This window comes from Parus major, chromosome 5 (genome assembly GCF_001522545.3).
Source record: "Parus major isolate Abel chromosome 5, Parus_major1.1, whole genome shotgun sequence".
Lineage (NCBI taxonomy): Eukaryota > Metazoa > Chordata > Aves > Passeriformes > Paridae > Parus > Parus major.
Genome location: NC_031774.1, coordinates 40,262,929 through 40,281,251, shown reverse-complemented (window position 1 = coordinate 40,281,251; position 18,323 = coordinate 40,262,929). Strand labels below are relative to the sequence as shown.

At 46.9% G+C, this 18,323-nt stretch overlaps 2 protein-coding genes and 1 long non-coding RNA gene across 7 annotated transcripts; 2 read left to right on the top strand and 1 right to left on the bottom strand.

Annotated features, from left to right (window-relative positions):
• Positions 1 to 435: 435 nt before the first annotated feature.
• On the top strand, positions 436 to 8,352 carry LOC107205612 (rab9 effector protein with kelch motifs-like). The gene is made up of 12 exons (XM_015630194.3): positions 436 to 1,048; positions 1,317 to 1,422; positions 1,920 to 2,042; positions 2,565 to 2,799; positions 3,807 to 3,830; positions 4,614 to 4,736; positions 5,273 to 5,460; positions 6,190 to 6,389; positions 6,688 to 6,779; positions 7,086 to 7,140; positions 7,803 to 7,900; positions 8,055 to 8,352. Exons 1-12 carry the CDS (start codon positions 885 to 887, stop codon positions 8,264 to 8,266), a joined length of 1,620 nt encoding a protein of 539 aa, XP_015485680.1. The 5' UTR covers positions 436 to 884; the 3' UTR covers positions 8,267 to 8,352.
• Positions 8,353 to 9,182: 830 nt separating this feature from the next.
• GSTZ1 (glutathione S-transferase zeta 1) lies at positions 9,183 to 18,241 on the bottom strand. 5 transcript variants are annotated; one of them, XM_015630201.3, is made up of 11 exons: positions 18,164 to 18,239; positions 17,645 to 17,766; positions 15,738 to 15,825; positions 15,153 to 15,204; positions 14,510 to 14,577; positions 13,602 to 13,682; positions 13,009 to 13,134; positions 12,404 to 12,479; positions 11,566 to 11,618; positions 10,245 to 10,294; positions 9,183 to 9,510 (listed from the first exon to the last, which is right to left on the bottom strand). In XM_015630201.3, exons 3-11 carry the CDS (start codon positions 15,750 to 15,752, stop codon positions 9,384 to 9,386), a joined length of 648 nt encoding a protein of 215 aa, XP_015485687.1. In that variant the 5' UTR covers positions 15,753 to 15,825; positions 17,645 to 17,766; positions 18,164 to 18,239; the 3' UTR covers positions 9,183 to 9,383. The 5 variants fall into 5 exon arrangements, with proteins under 5 accessions (XP_015485687.1, XP_015485689.1, XP_015485688.1 ...); XM_015630203.3 differs by lacking the exon at positions 15,738 to 15,825 and adding an exon at positions 14,859 to 15,065 and having other exon boundaries at positions 18,164 to 18,233; XM_015630202.3 differs by lacking the exon at positions 15,738 to 15,825 and having other exon boundaries at positions 18,164 to 18,233.
• Positions 10,565 to 16,364, top strand: LOC117244580. The gene is made up of 2 exons (XR_004497956.1): positions 10,565 to 10,898; positions 11,507 to 16,364. It is a non-coding gene; the product is annotated as an uncharacterized LOC117244580 (long non-coding RNA).
• Positions 18,242 to 18,323: the final 82 nt, after the last annotated feature.

Below are 18,323 nucleotides of genomic sequence, written 5' to 3'. Positions count from 1 at the left end.
TGTCTAGTTGATACGGTGGAGTTCAGTTATTGGCTGCTCTCGATGATCTCAGAGGTCTTTTCCAACTAAATTAATTCTGTGATTTTGTAGAGGCTGATTTGGTACGAAGGTACGGCTGGTCCCAGCTTCGGAAGGCCTCAGCAGCCGGCCCTGCTCTCCCCTACCTCCTCCCGGCTTGGCATTGCTGCCGCTGGCACTGCCGCTAACGAGGCTGGCCGCGCTGAGGGCAGGGCGGGTCCCGCGGGCCGCTCCGCAGCTGTGGGGCCGGGTCGGGGGATGCCGGGGCCGCTCCGCAGCTGTGGGGCCGGGTCGGGGGATGCCGGGGCCGCTCCGCAGCTGTGGGGCCGGGCCGGGGGATGCTGGGGCCGCCCCCCTGCGCCGCGGGGCTTTAATGTCGGCGCTGGCGGTGCCGCCGTGCTCCTCACCATGCTGCGCTCCCGCCGCCGGGGTTGGCCGGAGCCTGCGGGCAGCGTCCGGCAGGGCGGCCTCGCCTTCTACGTGCTCTGGGCTCTGCGGGAGCCGCCGCGGCGGCTCGGCAGGTGCGGCCAGGCCCCGGCCTTGCGCGAACGCGGCCGGTCCCTGTCGGGACTGAGCTCCCCTCGGGCCGGGGCACCTGCACGCCACGCCTTGGCCCCTCTGGAGATGCCGCTGCCCGAGCGGCTGCGCTGCTCCTGCCCCTGGCGGTTCTCCCTTCCCACCGGTTATTTCCTTCCCGGCATCCTTGCACTGTTTGGTCTTTAAATTACACAAGCCCTCTCCTTTCACCCTTCCCTGGCATAAACGTGTTTTCAGGAGTCGTCATATATTTTTTCCCACCTTTTATTTTACTCCTTGATTACTATCTCTTGGTTTTTTTCCCCTCCTCTTGCAGCCAGTCCAGCCAGATGGGTTTCCAGGCTTGGCTGCCACTGCCATTGCCAAAGCAGCTGGTGGTGTTCGGGCTGGGAGACTGGAGCTGTTACTCTCCGGACACGAGCATCGCAGTGGATGTGCTGGTGTCCCCAGATGTCGCGCCACAGCGGGTCGGCACACTGGAGCCCACCCGCAGGTTACAGCAGGAGCTGCCAGGGTGTCAGGAGGGGCATCTTGGAAAAGCTTTTTGATCTCTGGTGCTGCCTGATCTGCTGTTGTTCTACAAAAGCTGCTCAGGCCCATTGGTCCTCCACCATGGTGTTTCCCTCTAGCAATGATTCTTTTTGGCTGCTTTTGGGGTTAGATCTCTTTTGGCTTTGGGCTGTTACCATCTAGTATGGGAGCAGGAATTTTGTCCTGGTCAGTGTCACTTGTGGGCTGAAAAGCCATGGTCCCTTGTGCAGGTCTCTGGTGTGGGAAGATGACTGGAGAACAGATATTTTCATGGCCTCATTGAAAGAGATGGACAAAGGCAACCCTGTGAGGCTTGTCCTGACTGTCAGTGGACAGGTAAAATAATTGACTCTCCTCTTTTCCTGTCTAGGGTCCCAAATGTTGTTACTTCTCAGGCCCAGAACCTCTTCTCTCTGCTCTCCTTTTCCTTCTATGCTACTCTGAGCTGACAAACATGAATCTGTTAATGCACATCTGTGATTAGCCTGAAACCTCTGTGATGTTCCAGGCCTGTCCTCTGAACACAGTTTTGCCAGAACACCCTGTGTGTTGCAGGAGATGGGCAGCAGACAGCTGTTCACTTTCAGTTCCACTCTCTCCTGAACTTTGGTACTTAAATAGTTGTACCTTGAGCAGAAGCCAATGGATTTAGGATCTTGCTAAAAAAAAGCATTTAGCTTTCCTTTTCCTAGTTTGTTTTGTTGTGGGGGATGAAAGACAGTTTATTCCATTGCAGGGAATCTGTCCCTCACAAGAATGCTTTTGCTCATCCTTTGTGTGGATGGAGGCTAGCACACTTACAGCCTTTTATTCTGTCGCTGTTTCTGCTGCAGCTGCTCCGAGGTGTCTCCAGCAGTACGCCTGCCCGTTCTTTTCTTGTACCAGAGACCACCCAGTCACCAGTACTCCCAGCAGATGATAGGCCACTTGGTCAGGACCTGGAGGATCCTACTGGGGTATGTGTATTTTGGAGTCATCTTCTTGTTATTTCACTTTTTTCTAAGTATCTTCTTCCTCACCGGTAGCCATTCAGTTGTCGTCTAGCTGAAACATTTGCTGCCATTTTTTCAGTGAAGATATGGCTAAGCAAATTCTGAAGCCAAAGTTTCTGTTGTGCTGAAGCAAGATGTATTCTCCATTGAAATGCCTTTTTAAATGTTGGATATACTAGTTCTTGGTGGGATGATCAACTAACCCCCTTCATTCCTAGTACAGATAGCCTTTTTGCCCTTTCATGTTCTAGCTGTGCCCAGCAGCTAGCAGTCTGAATGCTGCCTACATCACACAGCAGCAGATAGTCACAACAGTATTGCTCTGCATCTGTTTAGCAGCTGATACTGATGGCATGTTGGCTCTTAAAACTTAATGGGATGATGAGCTTAACAACAGTTACCACATCTCTGCCCCAGTAAGATGCAATTCACAGTAGCCTCAGGTGTCTTTCTTCAGGGCTGATTTGACTGGGGCTTATGTCACAGGTTAAGAGTCAGAGCTCAGAGATGGCTGCCAGAGCATCCAGGCCTGTGAAGAACATCCAGCCACCACTGAGGACTGTGGTGGTACCCTGTGTCCTGAAGTCACCAGCTGGAAAGGTGGAATCCAGTGAGGCCTGGAGGAAGAGTCCTGACGAAGGACCACCAAGAGTCCACTCCAAAAAGCCCAGAAAAGTTTTATTTGAACCCACAGCATCTGAGAAAGATCTTGATGAAGAAGGTAACTCTGGTAGCTTCCAACTTTATTTTACAGGTCTTGTCTGAATGATCTGTCAATGCTGCTGGGCTGCACCTTCTCAGTCTTTTTCTCTCTGTACCTCCAAGGCATGATGGGCGTGTATGTTTGGCTTTGAGATACTAAGAATGGTCTTTATTCCTGGGTCAGCTGCTTGATGAGTTTTTGCCTGCTGGGAAAAGGCCAGAAATGGAACATGGGATATTCTTAGGGTCACCACTTTTTACTGTGACATAATGCCTATCTTTTCATCCAAGTAAGTGTTTTCTAAATTAAGACAAATATTGTTAACCTTGTTTTAGAAAAGAAGAAATTGAGGTACAAGAAAATTACCTACTGTGATGTTCTGTAAGCTGCATTACTCTGTTTGTACCCCTACTAACAGCATACCACTTGGTCCATAGAAGACGTTGGTTATTATTACAGTATAGAAAATATGAAAAGGAATATATGTGTGTATATATATATGTGTATGTATATAAATATTGTATAACTGTACTGACTTCTGAGTACTAAGAAGGTGACTGCCAAGGGATTTGGAAACAAAGCCTTAGGTTTCTGGAGTGGGAATTCTAAGTCAGCTCCAGAGTGTGACCAAGTTTATGTGTAAAAGTTTGTCAGTAACTTAGTGGTCCCCATAAGAAATTACTTACTGGGACTTGGCTTGCTTGTCATAAAGGCAAATATAGCTCCATCATTTTTCTGCTGCAGGCAGTGTGAGCAGGGAAACAAACTTCCATCAGAGGGGTAAAATGCAATGGCAACATCATTTGGCAGTCAGAGGAAGTGTGCCCTGCTCCTACTATCTTCTGCATTTCTTCTGGTGAGACTTAGTTCATGATTCTTAGTCTTGCACCTTGTTTGTTGCAGTGAGGTAGCTTTGTGCTGGAGGTTGGAGAAAGGTCAAAGGGCTCTTGTACAGTGGAGCTGATCACTTTCCACAGTATGTCTGCTGGCTGCTTTATGAGGCCATCTCTGTGTTCCCTCTGCAGATCTGGCAGTGAAGGAGTTGCAAGGTGAGGATTTGGTTCCTAGATCCTGGTTTGTCTTTTCAGTCATTCAGTGGTGGTATTCCTTCCCTTCAACATCAGAAGCCTCTCATGCTTCATCCTGTATCTCCCCAGTGATCAAGAACAAGTAGGTTGTGTGTATATACTGTTGCTTTTCATGCAATTACCATCAGTGCTTCCAGTACTGTCAGGCTCTCAAATATGTTTCTTTAGCCCCTCTGAATCTCAGGCACACCTCTGGGTGCATAGCTCTTTGAGGAAAAAAGGTAAGATATGAAATAGACTTTGACTAAAAAGTATTTTTTTTAGCTTGCTCAGCCAATTGCTGGGGCTTGGGAGGGGAAGGGAGGAGGAACAGGGCAGTACAAGGAATACCTCTGGAAGCAGCTCCAGGCTTCTGATTGCTCTATCTTAGGCACCGACAAGCTGTCCCTGGGTAGCCCTCCCTCACGAGGAGTAGTATGGGGCAGGTAGCACAACTGGGATATCACTTTTGGAGATGGGGTAGTAAATAGGGGACATCCAAGCATGTCTGAAGTGGCAGCTTGGATGCATCCAGCTACTGCTTGCTCCCGAGTTCTCTCTAAGTACAGCAATTATTCCCCCAAGCCAACTGAAAGTATTGCTCAGGGAGGTATGTCTTTTTCCCCTGCAGAGGGAAGGGACATGGGGCCCTTGCCTTACTGTTTCCCACCTCTGAGCATTCAGGTGGCTTGTTCTCCCCAGCAGGGAAGGGAGCTGAGGGCGTCTTGTTTGACTGCTCACAGGCCTGTGCTCTTCCCTCCCCAGGCAGTCCCAGCCCTCGATGGTGCCATGCCATGTGCCTCAGTGACCTGGGGACAGCTGTTCTCATTGGTGGAGAAGGTGTCAATCAACAGTCCTGCAGGGATGCTTTCTGGAAGCTGGAAACTGGTGGGTACTATAGGGTTGTCAAAAACAATCGGGACAGTGGGACTTGAGGATGGCTCATGGAGATGGGAGGGGATACTTGGGCATCTCTGTGCAGATGGAGGGGACAGCAAAGGCATCACACCTGGCATGTCTCGAGGCTGAGCTGACAGCATAAAGCACCTTGTGAGGCTCTGGGATTGTACTTGAGAGCCCTCTAGGAGCTAAGGTACAAGTTCTGGAAAGAGATGGCATTTTAACGGGTAAAAGCAACAGTGGAGTTTGCAGTCTGTGTGTTGACTGGTGGGGAAGTGTGAGATACAATTCCAGTGCTTTGTGTCTTTCTGCGCCTCACTGGTCTTCTCTTTCACCTTGCTATTCCCCATCATTCCTTACAGAAGCAATTCTGTATGAGTTCCCTCTAGCCCTGAATCAAAGGAGAGGAGGAGACAAAGGGAGCAAGGTTTTGCGTAAAAATTTTATGGCATATTCTTTAAATTCTAGAGAAATCAAGAGTATTTTTGAATTCCCACACCATGTATCTGCTGTTGCTCCCACAGACAGTGATTTATGGCTTCCAGTGGGTTTCCAGCTACAGAATGCCATGCCATCATGCTTGCATGGTCACACAGCTACCTATGACCCTGACACCAAGCGTATCTACATCTTTGGGGGCATAAGGGAGGACAAAGACTACAGCAGCATGTACATTCTGGACACAGTCACCTGGAAATGGCTCCTTGTGGCTGTGAGTACTGCATCTCTTCCAAGACAAAAGTGCAGGAGGGGTGGCAGGTTCTGTCTGAATGTGGCAGTCAATGCACCCATTTCCTTAGTCCAATAGTCTTTGGTTCACTGTTGCTGTAGCTTGTCTGAGATGTATAGTCGGGTTTGACAGGTGTTAGGAGGCTGTGTTGAAAAGCCACATGCTGAACAGAAACCAGGTACTGTGCCTACAAGGAATGAAGCAATGTGAAAAAATGGTTGCTGCAGAGGGCTGTGCCTGACCAAGCTCAAGGGTGGGACGTACTCTATAAGCAGTGGAAGGAAGTGGCCTCTCATTTTATATGGTGCCATTGAGAGCTGCACCAGATGCTGAGGTTAAGAGACAGTCTTCTCAAATCAGGAACTGCCCTGAGCACAGCAGAATTCTGAGCCTTGTCAGCATGGGACTGTCTCTTTCCTGGTAAAGCACAAAGTAGCTTTTACAGGGTAAGCCTGGATGAGATCTTTCTGTTCCCTGACATCTTCTGAGGAAGGTGTGGGAGGCTGATTTCCTTTTCTTATCAGAGCATTCTGGTGGTGTAGAGCATGCCAAGAACACACTGTCTGCCTGCATAGCAAAGATCTGGCTGGGAAGCCAATAAAGTGAAAATTGAGACTTGTCAAACTCACTGCATGATGTGGGCCCCTTTCCTATGGGTCATGCAGTAAATAATGCACTTCTTGTAACACATATATATTGAACTTTTTCTAGGCGAAAGGGAGGATACCAGTGCTCACCTACCACAGCGCAACTATCTACCACAAGGAGCTCTTTGTTTTTGGAGGAACTTTCCCTAGAAAGGCATCACTCGCAGTTGCACCCTGCAGCAATGTGCTCTATGTCTTCAATCCAGAGCATGAGATTTGGTATCAGCCCATTTCAGAAGGGGAGAAACCTCTACCTAGGCTTGGGTGAGAGTGCTCTAATTCCAGCTATCAAAAAATAGTGCAGAAAACCTCTGCTTACATTCCCTCCCACACCAGTGTGATTTTCTAAGTATTAGGCGATTATTTTCCACTGTGTACTCCTTAAGACAGGGCTGTGTTTAGAGCAATGGGATTCTCAGTACCTCCTGTTGTGAATCCTGATGGGATTCTGTCTGAGGTGTAGACTGAAGCTATGGCAGCACAGTAGAAGAGGCCAAGGCTAAAACAGAAGTTTTGGGAACTTGCTGAAGATGTTTTATTCATTTGCTTGCTCTCTGCCCAGGCATTCAGCTACTCTATTGAAAAACAAGCTGCTGATTTTTGGGGGTCGGAGGACTTCTCTCTACCTTAGTGACATGCACATTCTGGATCTGGGTAAGAAAGTCTGTGCCATGTGTCTGCCTTGGGAAGGTCTGTTCCAAGACAGGGAGTGAGGTGTGCTCAATGGGAAAACAGCAATAACATTATACAAATTCCTGACTAGACAATGGAGATGAAAAACTATGGCTTAAAAAAAAAGCCCTTTCTGGGGCAATAAGGGAGGGGATGAAGGAAAAACAATGGCTTTTTTTGGAAGAAGTTGGGTAATAAAGAAGACAGGTTGTTGATGTGGAAGGGTTTTTGTCTAGTTATGAGGCTGAGGTTTTTTGACATTTCACCTGCCTTTTCTTGGTCTGTCAGGTTTCATGGAGTACACACCAGTCCCCCTGCTGGCAGGACAGCCTTCTGCACGTTGGTAAGATTCTATTGCAAACCCAGGAGCTGTCTTCTTCTGTCACTTCTCTTTGAAGCCAGATTTAAACAGTGCTTGTGATCAGACCCAGCTGCATATCTCTGTCCCACTAGACAAAATACGTGGATCTTCTCTCTGCTGTGGGCCCAGGAATTCCTGTGCTGTCCTTGATGGTGCCAGTATGGTGTTGGGGGATATTACTTAGTCTCCCTGGAAATCTGTCTTTCAGGTTAGGCTAAGTCTTATGCCCTGTGCTAGTAAATTGTATGGCCTGCTGTTTGGTCTTGACAGTGTGTGGAGAGGCAGTGTGCCACACAGAGGAACAAACTCCTGTACCAGGACTATGCTGCTCCTAAAGGGACAGAATTGCTCACTGTAACAATGATCTAAATCAATGCAGAGCCCAGCTAGCCTGCTATCTCACCCCACAGAGCAAAGCATAGGAATTTTGATAGCTCCTTCTGAGATAATGAGTTCCTCTTCGGGCCTGATTGTGGCCTGACCTGCAGAGGCAAACTTCTCTTTTAGGGTTATTCTGAAAATCAGGGCAGAGCGAAGCAGAAATCAATTTTCTTCCTGCAGCTTAAAGCCCCCATCCCTGCCCATTGCTGAGGCCATCAAAGCAGGGTTTGTTGCAGTCACCTTTTGACTTTGCTTTATCACAGTTTTCATGCAGCTCTGGCTGTGTCAGACCAGAAGGTTCTGATCAGTGGAGGCTGCAATGCCAGAGGAGCCTTCCATGATGCCTTTGTCTTCCACCTAGGTGAGTGACTCTCCTGCAAAGAATACAGCTTTTGATAGCTGAACGTGACTCTGGGGCTGCAGTGGTGTTTTCGAACACCTAGTCTAGTCCATTTGTGTCATCCCTTTGCACCAGGAATGGGCTTGTCAGTACTGATATCCCCTTTCCATTTCAGATACTCTTTCATGGAGCACAGTGATCCACCACGACCTCTGCTCTGTTCCCCGAGCTGGCCACACATTGCTTGACCTGACTCCTGCCCACTTAATAGATATGGACAAGAAGAAAGAGGAGCAGAACCTGCACAAGGTGTTGGTCTTTGGGGGCTCCAACTGTGCTGGGACCTTTTATAACAGCACAGTCAAGATCCAGCTGGACCTAGGATAATGCATGATTCTCAGAATGAGCCTGAACAGCAAGTCTCTTCACCAGATTAAATACAGATATGGATGGCAATAAATTAGTCCAAGCAACATGGCAGTCCAGGTATCTGTATGTAGGTGAATGCCACCTTGGTACAAGTGATTGTGGGTTTATAAAATCTGAAGGCCATGGGTATTGTTCTCCTAGGGTATCTCATATACAGTATCTGGTTTCAGGTGCCAAAACATTCAGTGGGATCTGAGCTGAGCCTGCACAAGCACACAGACACAAGGTTATGGGTTCCCTTTTTGCCCTACAGATTTTTAGCTGGAATTCCTAGGGCACTTTCAGCTTTGAAGGTGACTTAGGTGTTTGGTTTCATTTGGGATGAATGGAATAGTATTTACTGCTGCTATTTGTCCTCAGAGTAATAGGTACAGGTATGATTCTGGTTTGGAGGGAATCCGGGATGGGATTCCCTTGGGCAACAGTCTGCAGCTGAAGGCTAGGAAAACACCTAGAGTGGTATCTGAGGAAGGGAAAAAGAAGAGAATAATTTTCAGTGTAGGGGAGAGTTGGTTGTGCCTTGCTGTCACAATCACCTAGCTTTTCTCTAGGCAGACCTTTTATAAATTCTGTGCTCTGGTTATTGCAAGGGGTCACAAAGTTGCTGACTTGGCTCTTTCAAGACCCCAAGAAGGGTTAAGCTATCTTCCATCAGAGACTAGATCTTATTGTTTATATCCATGGAACTGATGACTCTGCTGTGGCTCTGAGTTGGCTCCAAGGATAAGCACACTGTGTATGCTGATTCCCTGATGCTCTTTCTGTAGATGGTAGAAAGAAGTAGCCCCTGTGGGGAATACAGAATCGGCTCAGTGCCTCACATTTGTTTGTGGCCACATTCCCCAACCCAAAGCCATACAGAGGGAACTTCTGATCATAATGGATATTTCTGCTTTAATCTGCTTCATGGAGATAGACTGCATAGAAAAAATGAGTAGCTGCAAGTGTTCCAGCACAGTCACAGCTCCTGTAAGCCATCTACACTGTTTCCAGGTCTTCTGTCTTTCCCTACTCAAATTGGAGGTGTTATCTTCTTTATCATGCCAGCTTTCTAGATTTAATGAGTAGAAAGGCTTCAAGCTCGTAGCTCTGCAGGAGTATCTGGCTGCCGGGAAGGGTGGCTTATTTTGAAGGCCTCTAACTCCAAGAGAGCTTTATTTATTCTGGTTATTGTGGGATATGGACCCATGTCCACTTTGAATCTGTAAAAGGAAAAGAATTTGTGAAGTACTATGAGTTGGAGAGCCAGTGCAGGAGTGAGAAGAAGTACAGAGCGGTGTGATAGGCCTGCCTAGTATGGGAGAATCTCACAGGCATTTGCACTAACAGAAAAAGTTGATCCTTGTAAGTTTAAAAACAAATTCTAGAGAGATTAATCAGTGCCTGGAGAGGTTGTAAAGGCTTCATCTCTAGAGGTACTCAAAACCAGCTGGATGCAATCCTGTACCACTTCCTCTAGCAGGGAAATTAGACTGGGTGACCTCCAGAATTCCCTTTCAACCCAAATCATTCTGTGATTGTGTGATCTTCACCAGATTTTTACATAATGTGCAGTAAAAGGTAAGAAGACACCACTTTTCCTGGAATCATACACCCACTATATGTATGAGTTTAAGGCTAGAAACAAATAGTCTGATTAATCTTTTCCTCCTGTGTGCAGTGTGAGAATAGAGCAAACAGGGACAGAGAATATGGAGTGTGGGCAACCTCAGCTTTTCTAAGGTCATAGATCAGGTTTACCCAGGGGCCTCTAAGAGGAGACCACAACTCCTTACTTCCAAAAGAGACAGTATTTATGAAATAGGAAAATTCATGGAGAGAAGAAACATGCAGGAGGGATACTTTATAAGAGGCAAAAGGAGCAGTAGAAGGTAAGATCTGACAGCCTAGCATAAGTATGTGTGCTGAAAAATATCTCAAGCTTAGCCTTAATTACCTTTCAGCATTGGCAACTTGAGGCACTAAACACAGATCAGCCATGGAAACCTGCAAATATAGCAGAGAAAAGGGCTTAGAGTAACTCAGAGCCTGTTCCCTCATACTTCCCAGTGGTGGCAGGCTTTGAGACCAGGACAGAAATTATTTTATCAGCCAGTACAGAGGAGTTGTCATGATGATCTAATTCTTTAATTCAGCATTAATAAAACATCAACAGTACAAGAAAAAGAACTTCATTGCAGTGACTAGTAGAAGCCATCAGCTTTTAGGGAGCTTTACATTTACCAGCTGATCATTATGACCTCAAGGACACTGTGCTTCTATGGCAACTGCCTCTGAGTACACAGGTCTGCTGGCAAGCTGCAGATGGAGGTGATGGAGGGAGAGGGGGTGTTTGCATGGCTAGGAAAAGTTAAGTAAATTTTGCTTGTTTGCACTGCAGGAGTATCAAGCAGGTCCTGCCAATGTCAAGACTTGATATGTGATACGGCCTCTGTACACAGGCTCAGAGACTTGCAACCTGAAAGACTCAAGGACAGTGCTGCTGGCTGCCTATCTGCACAGACAGAGGCAGCTGCCCCCACTCTGCTCCCCAGGTCACAAAACCTTGGGTGCCTCTCAGAGCACATGTTCTTCTCCAGCATTAGATCTTGTAAGTAGCCTTCACCTGCCAAGGGCTCCATAAGGCTGCTACTAGACAGTCCTCTGCATCCCAGCATAATGCAGGAGCTTTCTTTTTTCCCTAAGGCTTTTATAGGAAAGATCTTTTACCTCTTTTACCTTTTATTAGCAGAACTAATAAATGGAAAATGCCTGAGCTACCTCTAGTTCAGTAAGGGCCAGAACAGCTTTTACATGAGCTCCGTGAAATCTGTCCATATTAAAACTGGATGATCAGAGCAGAAAAATACAAGTTGGTTAAAGGTTCCATAGAACAGAGCTGAGAACTGAACCCATATTTTTTGAGCCAGGCTTTGCCCCTATGACAGGACACGTTGAAGTCCAAATCCCATAAAGATGAAATATCTTTTTCCATATCCTTGAGTACCAGCCAGATCATAGATACAGCTGCAGAACCTGGCTATCAGCAGGTTGTAGGCAGGGACAAGTAAACACCTGCATAACTCTCTGCTAGTCAGTAATGGCCTAAGTAGCATCCTTGCAGCTGGTTTTTGTTACGGTGAAGGCACTGCATGTAATTCTAGGCACTGGATGGGGTTGTGCTCTTGTCTCCTTTACTAATTTTCTTTCCTATTTTAGGGGAAGATTCTGGGGTTTTCAGTTCTGCGATGGCACATAGGACTCTCTCAGATACTTACTTCATCCCCCACACAGTAGCGTCCAGCAGTCTGCTGCAGAATCTGCTCCAGTGCTGTCAAGAGAGGTGGTACACCGGAGTGAGGCATTGGAAAGTCAACTGAAAGGGACACCAAAACACTTTCTAGACTGGGAACTGTGTACAAGGGCATCTTAACCCTGAGCAGAGTATGAAAAAGGAGCATTTTGGGACAGAAACTAGAAGGAATAGATATCTTACTATAGTTATGGTAGTCTTTAGGGTCCTTCAGCTTTTTTGGACCCAGGGTGACTTCAGCTGCTTCAGACTGCACTTGAAATACTATAAGGGTAATGTAGAAATACGTGATTGTGGAGAGGAAAAATGCAAAAGTTCAGTCAATTTGTGTCTGTCAGAAGTGAAGATGGGCCTGTCATTGCAGCACATGGGGAAAGGGTTTTGAGGGAACCAAAAGCACTTTATTTCTCTCAAAGAGACAAATACCCTGCTACTTGCAAGACTCTGTGGGAGTTTGCCATTAGATGTCTGATTACAAAAGCATATCTATCTATCTATCTATGTAGAACTTTAGAAGTGCTGTGAGCCCTTGTGCTTCAGAATGAATCAGCTGCTATAATGTGCAAGATGGCACCAGGCTTCCACTCTTCCAGGTGCAACAGTGGAAGTGTTCTGTGTACATCTTTCCTCTCAGATCCTGGGGATCTACCAGTCCTGGAGAAGAGACTGGGCAGGAAGAGCACTATCTCTGCCAGTACACCAGCCTAGGAATATCTGTAGTTCTACTCGAAAAGTAGAATGCCAGTGGTGCAGTATTTTGTAAGGTCAGCCAAAATACTGATCATTTTGGATGTGGGATGTACCTTGAAAGCCAGAGGTGATACAGTTCTGAGCCCATTCCATTTTTTTCTCCCCCATTTGTTTCAGGACACTCAGGTTCTGTGAAGGCAAAGCAATTGCTAGGTTAGATGGCTACTGCTGGCCACTGCTTACCCACTGTGTCATCCAGTGGAGGAGAGGGGAGATGAGGAGTTACCAAGGCTGTACCCCTGACCTGAGTTCTATTGGTTGGGTTAGCCCTGACCTCACCTGCACTGAATCATGCACCCTGCTGTATCTTTCTCTTGGTACTACCCTTCTGTAACAGTTGCCAGGGTATCCCTTTAACTCTTCTCTTTGGGCTGCTCAATTCTCTTCATCCCAAAATGTCCTAGACTCTGCAGTAAAACCATATGGATTCAGCTCTTTCTAGAAAGAACCCTGGGATGCTATAGGATTTTCTGTGTTGGAAATACTGTATTGTTGTCATTGGCATGAGCAGGCAGAGGTTAAGCAGATTTCATCTGCTAGCACACCAATCTGAACTTCTGCCACACAGTTGGCTGGTAACAATTTAAGGAGACTGAGAATTTCAGAGGCAGAAATCCTTTCTGATTCTCTCATTTGCATGGATCTGACAAGGCAGTACCTGGAGTGGTTGAATGCCAGAGACAATGTGATCAGCGATCATTCTGACTTGGGCTCTCTTCTTTGGATCTTGGGGCAGGAGCCTGGGGTTAGGACGTGTCTCTTCTAGGTAATTAATTATAGCTAGCTGTAATGAACAAAGAGATAATGGGAGGTTATTGGAGACCCAAGGAAAACTTCACATCCTGAACACTTGGGAAAGGGGAGCTGATCCAAGAGAATACGACAGCTTTTGAAGGCAGCTTGTTACCAATCCAAGGAACAGAATAACCCCTCTCACATCTGCCTGTGACCATTTGGTCCAGCTATAATTTCAGGCAAATCATGAAACCAGCCATTGAAGTCAGACTACAAACTGCTTAGTGAGAGGTGGAGTTATGAACCAAAGCAGAACTGAACTTAAATCCTTGGCAGTAGTTTCCCATCAGGGACTATTTGCTATTTCTGTTTCCAAGTGGGATCATAAATGCCATCTCTTTCTCCAATGTATAGGTGAGAGCTCTGGGGAAAAATATGGGACAAAGCCATCCCATCCAGATTGGGCAGCAGGCTGGAGTGAAAGGTTAACTGATATGGATGTAGCTGATAACTCACTGACTGAGAAAGGATGATTCCATCAATTTTCAAGGCTGGGACTTGCTGCATTGGATTCAGTGCCTTGAATTCAGCAGAAAACTGTGGAAACAAAACTGAGTTTACTCTACAGCAATAAGAAATTCTTCCTCCTTGTTTTCTTCTCCCAGGACCCAGTTACCAAATTTTTTTCCCTACCTCTTTTTTTTCTCTCCAATACTAATCTTTGCAGTAAATTATACTGTACTTATTAGTCTTACAGCCAAGTTCTCACTGGGGCTCAGGGATCACTGCAACCAGGGCCAGACTGCCTTATCTCTTGATAAAGTCAACACTGCATTGCCCAGAATGGGTGGTACTGCATTGGTGCCACCATTACTGTCTCAGTTGTCCAACTCTGCCTTAGCCCATAGCGGCCCAGTGGTACTATGAGGGGCACAACTCCCTCCTATAGACCCCCAAGTAAGATCTCAGTGAAGACCTCTTTTGGCAACCCACCTCTTCCTTTTGCAGGCCCTTTGCAGCCCCCTGCAATATCATTTAGCATCTTTTGGACATCCCCCTATCCCCACCTCCATGCATTTTCTGGTGCTAATTGAATGAGGTTGAGTCTGTTTAAAGTGTGGGGCAGCTTCTCTGAAGTCTGTGCTCCAGACATATTCAGTTGTATCATGGTAAGCAAAAGATCTTCAGCCTTATGGATTCAGTCACAAATGTTTGAGAGAGGAGAAGGCCTCTAGTCTCCTGCAGTCATATTCTCCTTCTGTCTCACATGCCAGGGAATTCTGGCTGAAAGCAACTATTAATGACACAGAAGTGGTGAGGAATTTAGTCATTTTGCCTGTGAACTTTCTAGTGCTAATCCCAAGTCTCCTAATGATCCCCAAGTTCAGTACCCCTGGAGAGAGCTGTGGTATTTTTATCCTTACCTGCTGTCCTCCATCCTTAATGAGGTTCACTGGTACCAGATCATACGAAATTCCTTTCAGAGCCAGTGCTAGGGAGAGCAGAGTGTATAGCTTCAGACAGCTACATTGGGACCAGTTTCATTGGTAGAAGGCTCAGGGAAATGTTAGCATCTACATTTGAAAAAAGACCCCATCCCTCAAGGAGGGTAGCCTAAGTCCACTTAGAAGACGGAGCTCTGGCAAATGAAGGCCCAAAGCACTAAAGATAGTCCTGGCAAAACCACTGCATTTTTCAAAATAAGCTTTGCAACTCTTTGCAGCACAGCCCTTCCTGATTTGGCTTATAGAAGGCAGGGGACCATGTGCTCACCTGTAAAAACTTTCTGTCTCAGTACAAGTAGGGACCATTCCCAGCCTTGTTTAGCTCTCAAGACCTGGGCAGACCAGTCTGAGGCAGTGTCATGAAGCCCTCTTATCTGTTCCTCTCTATTCCACCTGTTCCAGGTAAGCAGCAGTCTTCCCCTCCTTCCCCATGGGGAGACACCTCACTGTTCCAGACTCATGTTTGCTGACATCTCTGTTAATAAGTGATTGATTAATTGGGTTAGGGAAGGGGAGAATACTGCAATACTGAGACAAAAAAGAGATCGACACTGAATCTTACCGGTTCGCACTCTCCAAGAACAGGAACTTCGGAAATAGCTGTAAAGTATCGGCTGAGAAGAGAAAGATAAAAGGGTTATATGCTGGGAGCACCAGAGAATGTATGTAAAGAGAATACAGGAATAGAAGGCATTTCAGGAACTGTTACGACAGGGGAGAGCAATGTTTGGAGGAGAAGGCTTCTTGCTTAAAGTAACTCTTCCTGATTTGGGCATACAGGTACTATCACTGTCTCTCATAATAGCCTTTTCATCACCCAGTTGCACCTGATATTTCCAGCAATGTACAAATTATTCCCTATTAAGCTTCCCTCTTTGTCCCTATCCAATATTGCTAACTTCTATCCCATGTTAGATTTCTGAAACAATTTCTGTATTGATTGTGCCATTGAAGCACCTGCACTGGGTATTTGCATGGCATGAAATAGCTTTTCCAGCCATGCAGGGGAAAAAGCCAGATCTCTTTGCAAATAAGAAGAACTTCTGCTGTTTGAGCTGAAAGCCACAAAGGCAGACAATTCATCTCTACCTGAACTGTAACACTAAGGCAGCCTTCCCAGGTGCTTTCACCCTGTCCAAACGCTCACCTTTTCAGATGCCATGATGCAGTTGTCTCCACAAAAAAACTCTGTGTTTTCCCTTTTAACTCAGCTGGAATGGGGGAAGGCTTCTCTCCTAAAACCAATAAGGAAAGGACTATGCCCCCTAATCTGTGCTCAGGGCACAAAACCCAGCCAATCCTGAGTTACCACAGTCACCCTCTCCCAGCCCTGATATCAAAACCATTAACCAGATTTAAGCTTGGAAGCACATTTAGGAACTGTTCTTATTTCTGTAGTTTTTCATCCAGAAACAAGATACCTAGAGAACCTCCTATGCTGTCACCAGTTGCCAATGCAGGAATCTAACCCTGGAGAACAAATAAAAGAAAACTAAATCTGCTTGCAGAATTTGTTTCACTAGGGCATGACTGCTAGCTCGGGGAATGGGCTGCCTTTGGAGGGAGATTCCTTAGTGTGCTCCTATAGCCCACCTCCCACCAGTACTGGCCAGTACAGAGGATTTTCTACGTTGCAGATATGAGAGAAGCTGCTACTCTACTCTCACACCAACTCTATGTAAAATAAAACGTTGCTTTTTTTTTTTTGTGTCACAATCTTTTCTTTCTACACAGGAAATTGGTACCCATGTATGTCTCTAAATAAACCTGTAATCATGTCTCTCCTTGCTTACACAGATCCAATGGCATGACATGGGTCTCTCTGTGTCTCTACCCTCCAAAAATGCATAAAACTTTTTCCAGAGACTGGCAGAAAGACAAAAGAAAGCAGGGATATGCTCAATTATAGTCTGTCAACAGAAAACCAGAGACACATATGATCCATGTGCTCCAGTCCTCTTTGTAAACTTCATGCTTCTCCTTCAGTTTTGATTGGCTCAAATATCTTCAAATAAGGTATGTCTTTGACTAAATTACTTAGATTTATAAGTGAGGAGGAAAGTGATAGCAGTAGTTGTAACATGTTAGTGGACAAAGCATTCACTGGTTTTCTTAAATTCTCTTCTTCTGGGATCAGGGCATTAGAAATATCAGCTATGTTAATTTTTCAAGTGTTTAGCCTACTGAGTTTCAGGGAAAGGAACAGAACTATGGCTTCAAAAGATAAACAGAGCATTCACGAGCTAGTAATTTTAATTGCTTTTCCTGAGGACCTTGCTAATGATTTTTTTTTGGCTCAGAAATCCATGTCCTTTACCACATCTATTTTGGACTCTGGCCTCTCAGCCAGCAGACATTTCTCCTGATTCTCTCTGCAGCTCTTTTTTGGTTTTACAGCCTATGCTATCATTTGGAATAAACTGTGCTAAGCTAATTGCCTTGCTCTGTAATTTCAAGGCCCTGGGGGATTTCGCCAAAAAGAACATGGAAACTAACTCATCGTTCAGCTGGGAACTGTCTCCAGAGGTTGGGGCATGGAGTGGTCTCTTGAGTTCATGCTGTTTTGCTCCTAGCAGCAGGGCAGACCACAGGCAAAAAAAAAATCAGCTAGGATCAGAGACAGCATAAATGTTTTGTCCTCAGTGGACAGAACCCAGAGTGACACTGGGTCTTCCTCAGAGGAAATCCTGAGCATGGTCCAGGGAAGTCTCAGGAAAGAATTTCCTGCATTTACTACCCTGTGGGATAAAATCCCCAAAACCTGCAGTTTAGACTGGAGCTTGGATGGTAACAGGAGGACAGAATTTGCTTGATGTCTTCTGAGAGTTCTGGTTTGGTTCTGTTTTCATTTCTGGCAATCAGTGAGGAAAATGTGGGCTTAAATACCAGAGTAAAAATTTGGGAAACGCACTTCCCTGACGTGAAAGACAGAAGAAACACCCCAAACTTAGTGTGTTGACCTCTTAGGATTCCTGTCTTCTTCAGTACGGTCTACTCTGGCTACCTCTTTCCAGGCGATATGTGGGGTGCACTGGGGAAGGCCGAATCTCTCACCTTTCCTGAGAGCCATCAAGCCCAGCAGCCTGCACACAGACAGTGCTCCTTGGGGGCTGGCATGGGGGACACCTCGGTGCCTGACAGCCACTGCTTGTACTCTGCTGGCTTCAAATGTAAAGCTGAAAGAACAGATTTACTCCTAAATTCTTAGTATCTCTTCACTAGGACAGGCACGCGAATAAAATATGGTAAGTAAGTATCACCGCTAAAAGCATTAACACACTAGAGCATTTTATTTAGCAGGGGGTTAAATGCCTTGTTTTCCATTGCGACAGACATACGGCTGCAGGCCGGGGCAGCGGGTCCGCGGTCGCCCCAGGAACCGCCAGCCCGGCCTTCCCGGGGTGCCGGGGCACCAGAACCCACAGCCGGCGACAAGGCCGAACCGAGCGAGGCCGGCGCAGGCCGAAGGCGGAGAGCCGCCGCCCCAAGCCCCGCTCCCTCCTGTTCTGGCGCCGCCATCGCCCCCTCTCCCCTCCCGCCCCGCGGGGAGAGCGCGGAGCCAGCGCCGCGTACCTTGGCGGCGGCAGCGCTCATTGCCGTCCCGGCCTCCGCTCAGGGCTCGGCGGCTGGCCGGCACCGCATCCCCGGGACTGCATCCCCCGGCGTGCCCCGCGCCGCGCCCGCGCTCCGTGCCCAGGATGCGCCGCGCCCGGCGCGGAGCAGCGCGCGGCGG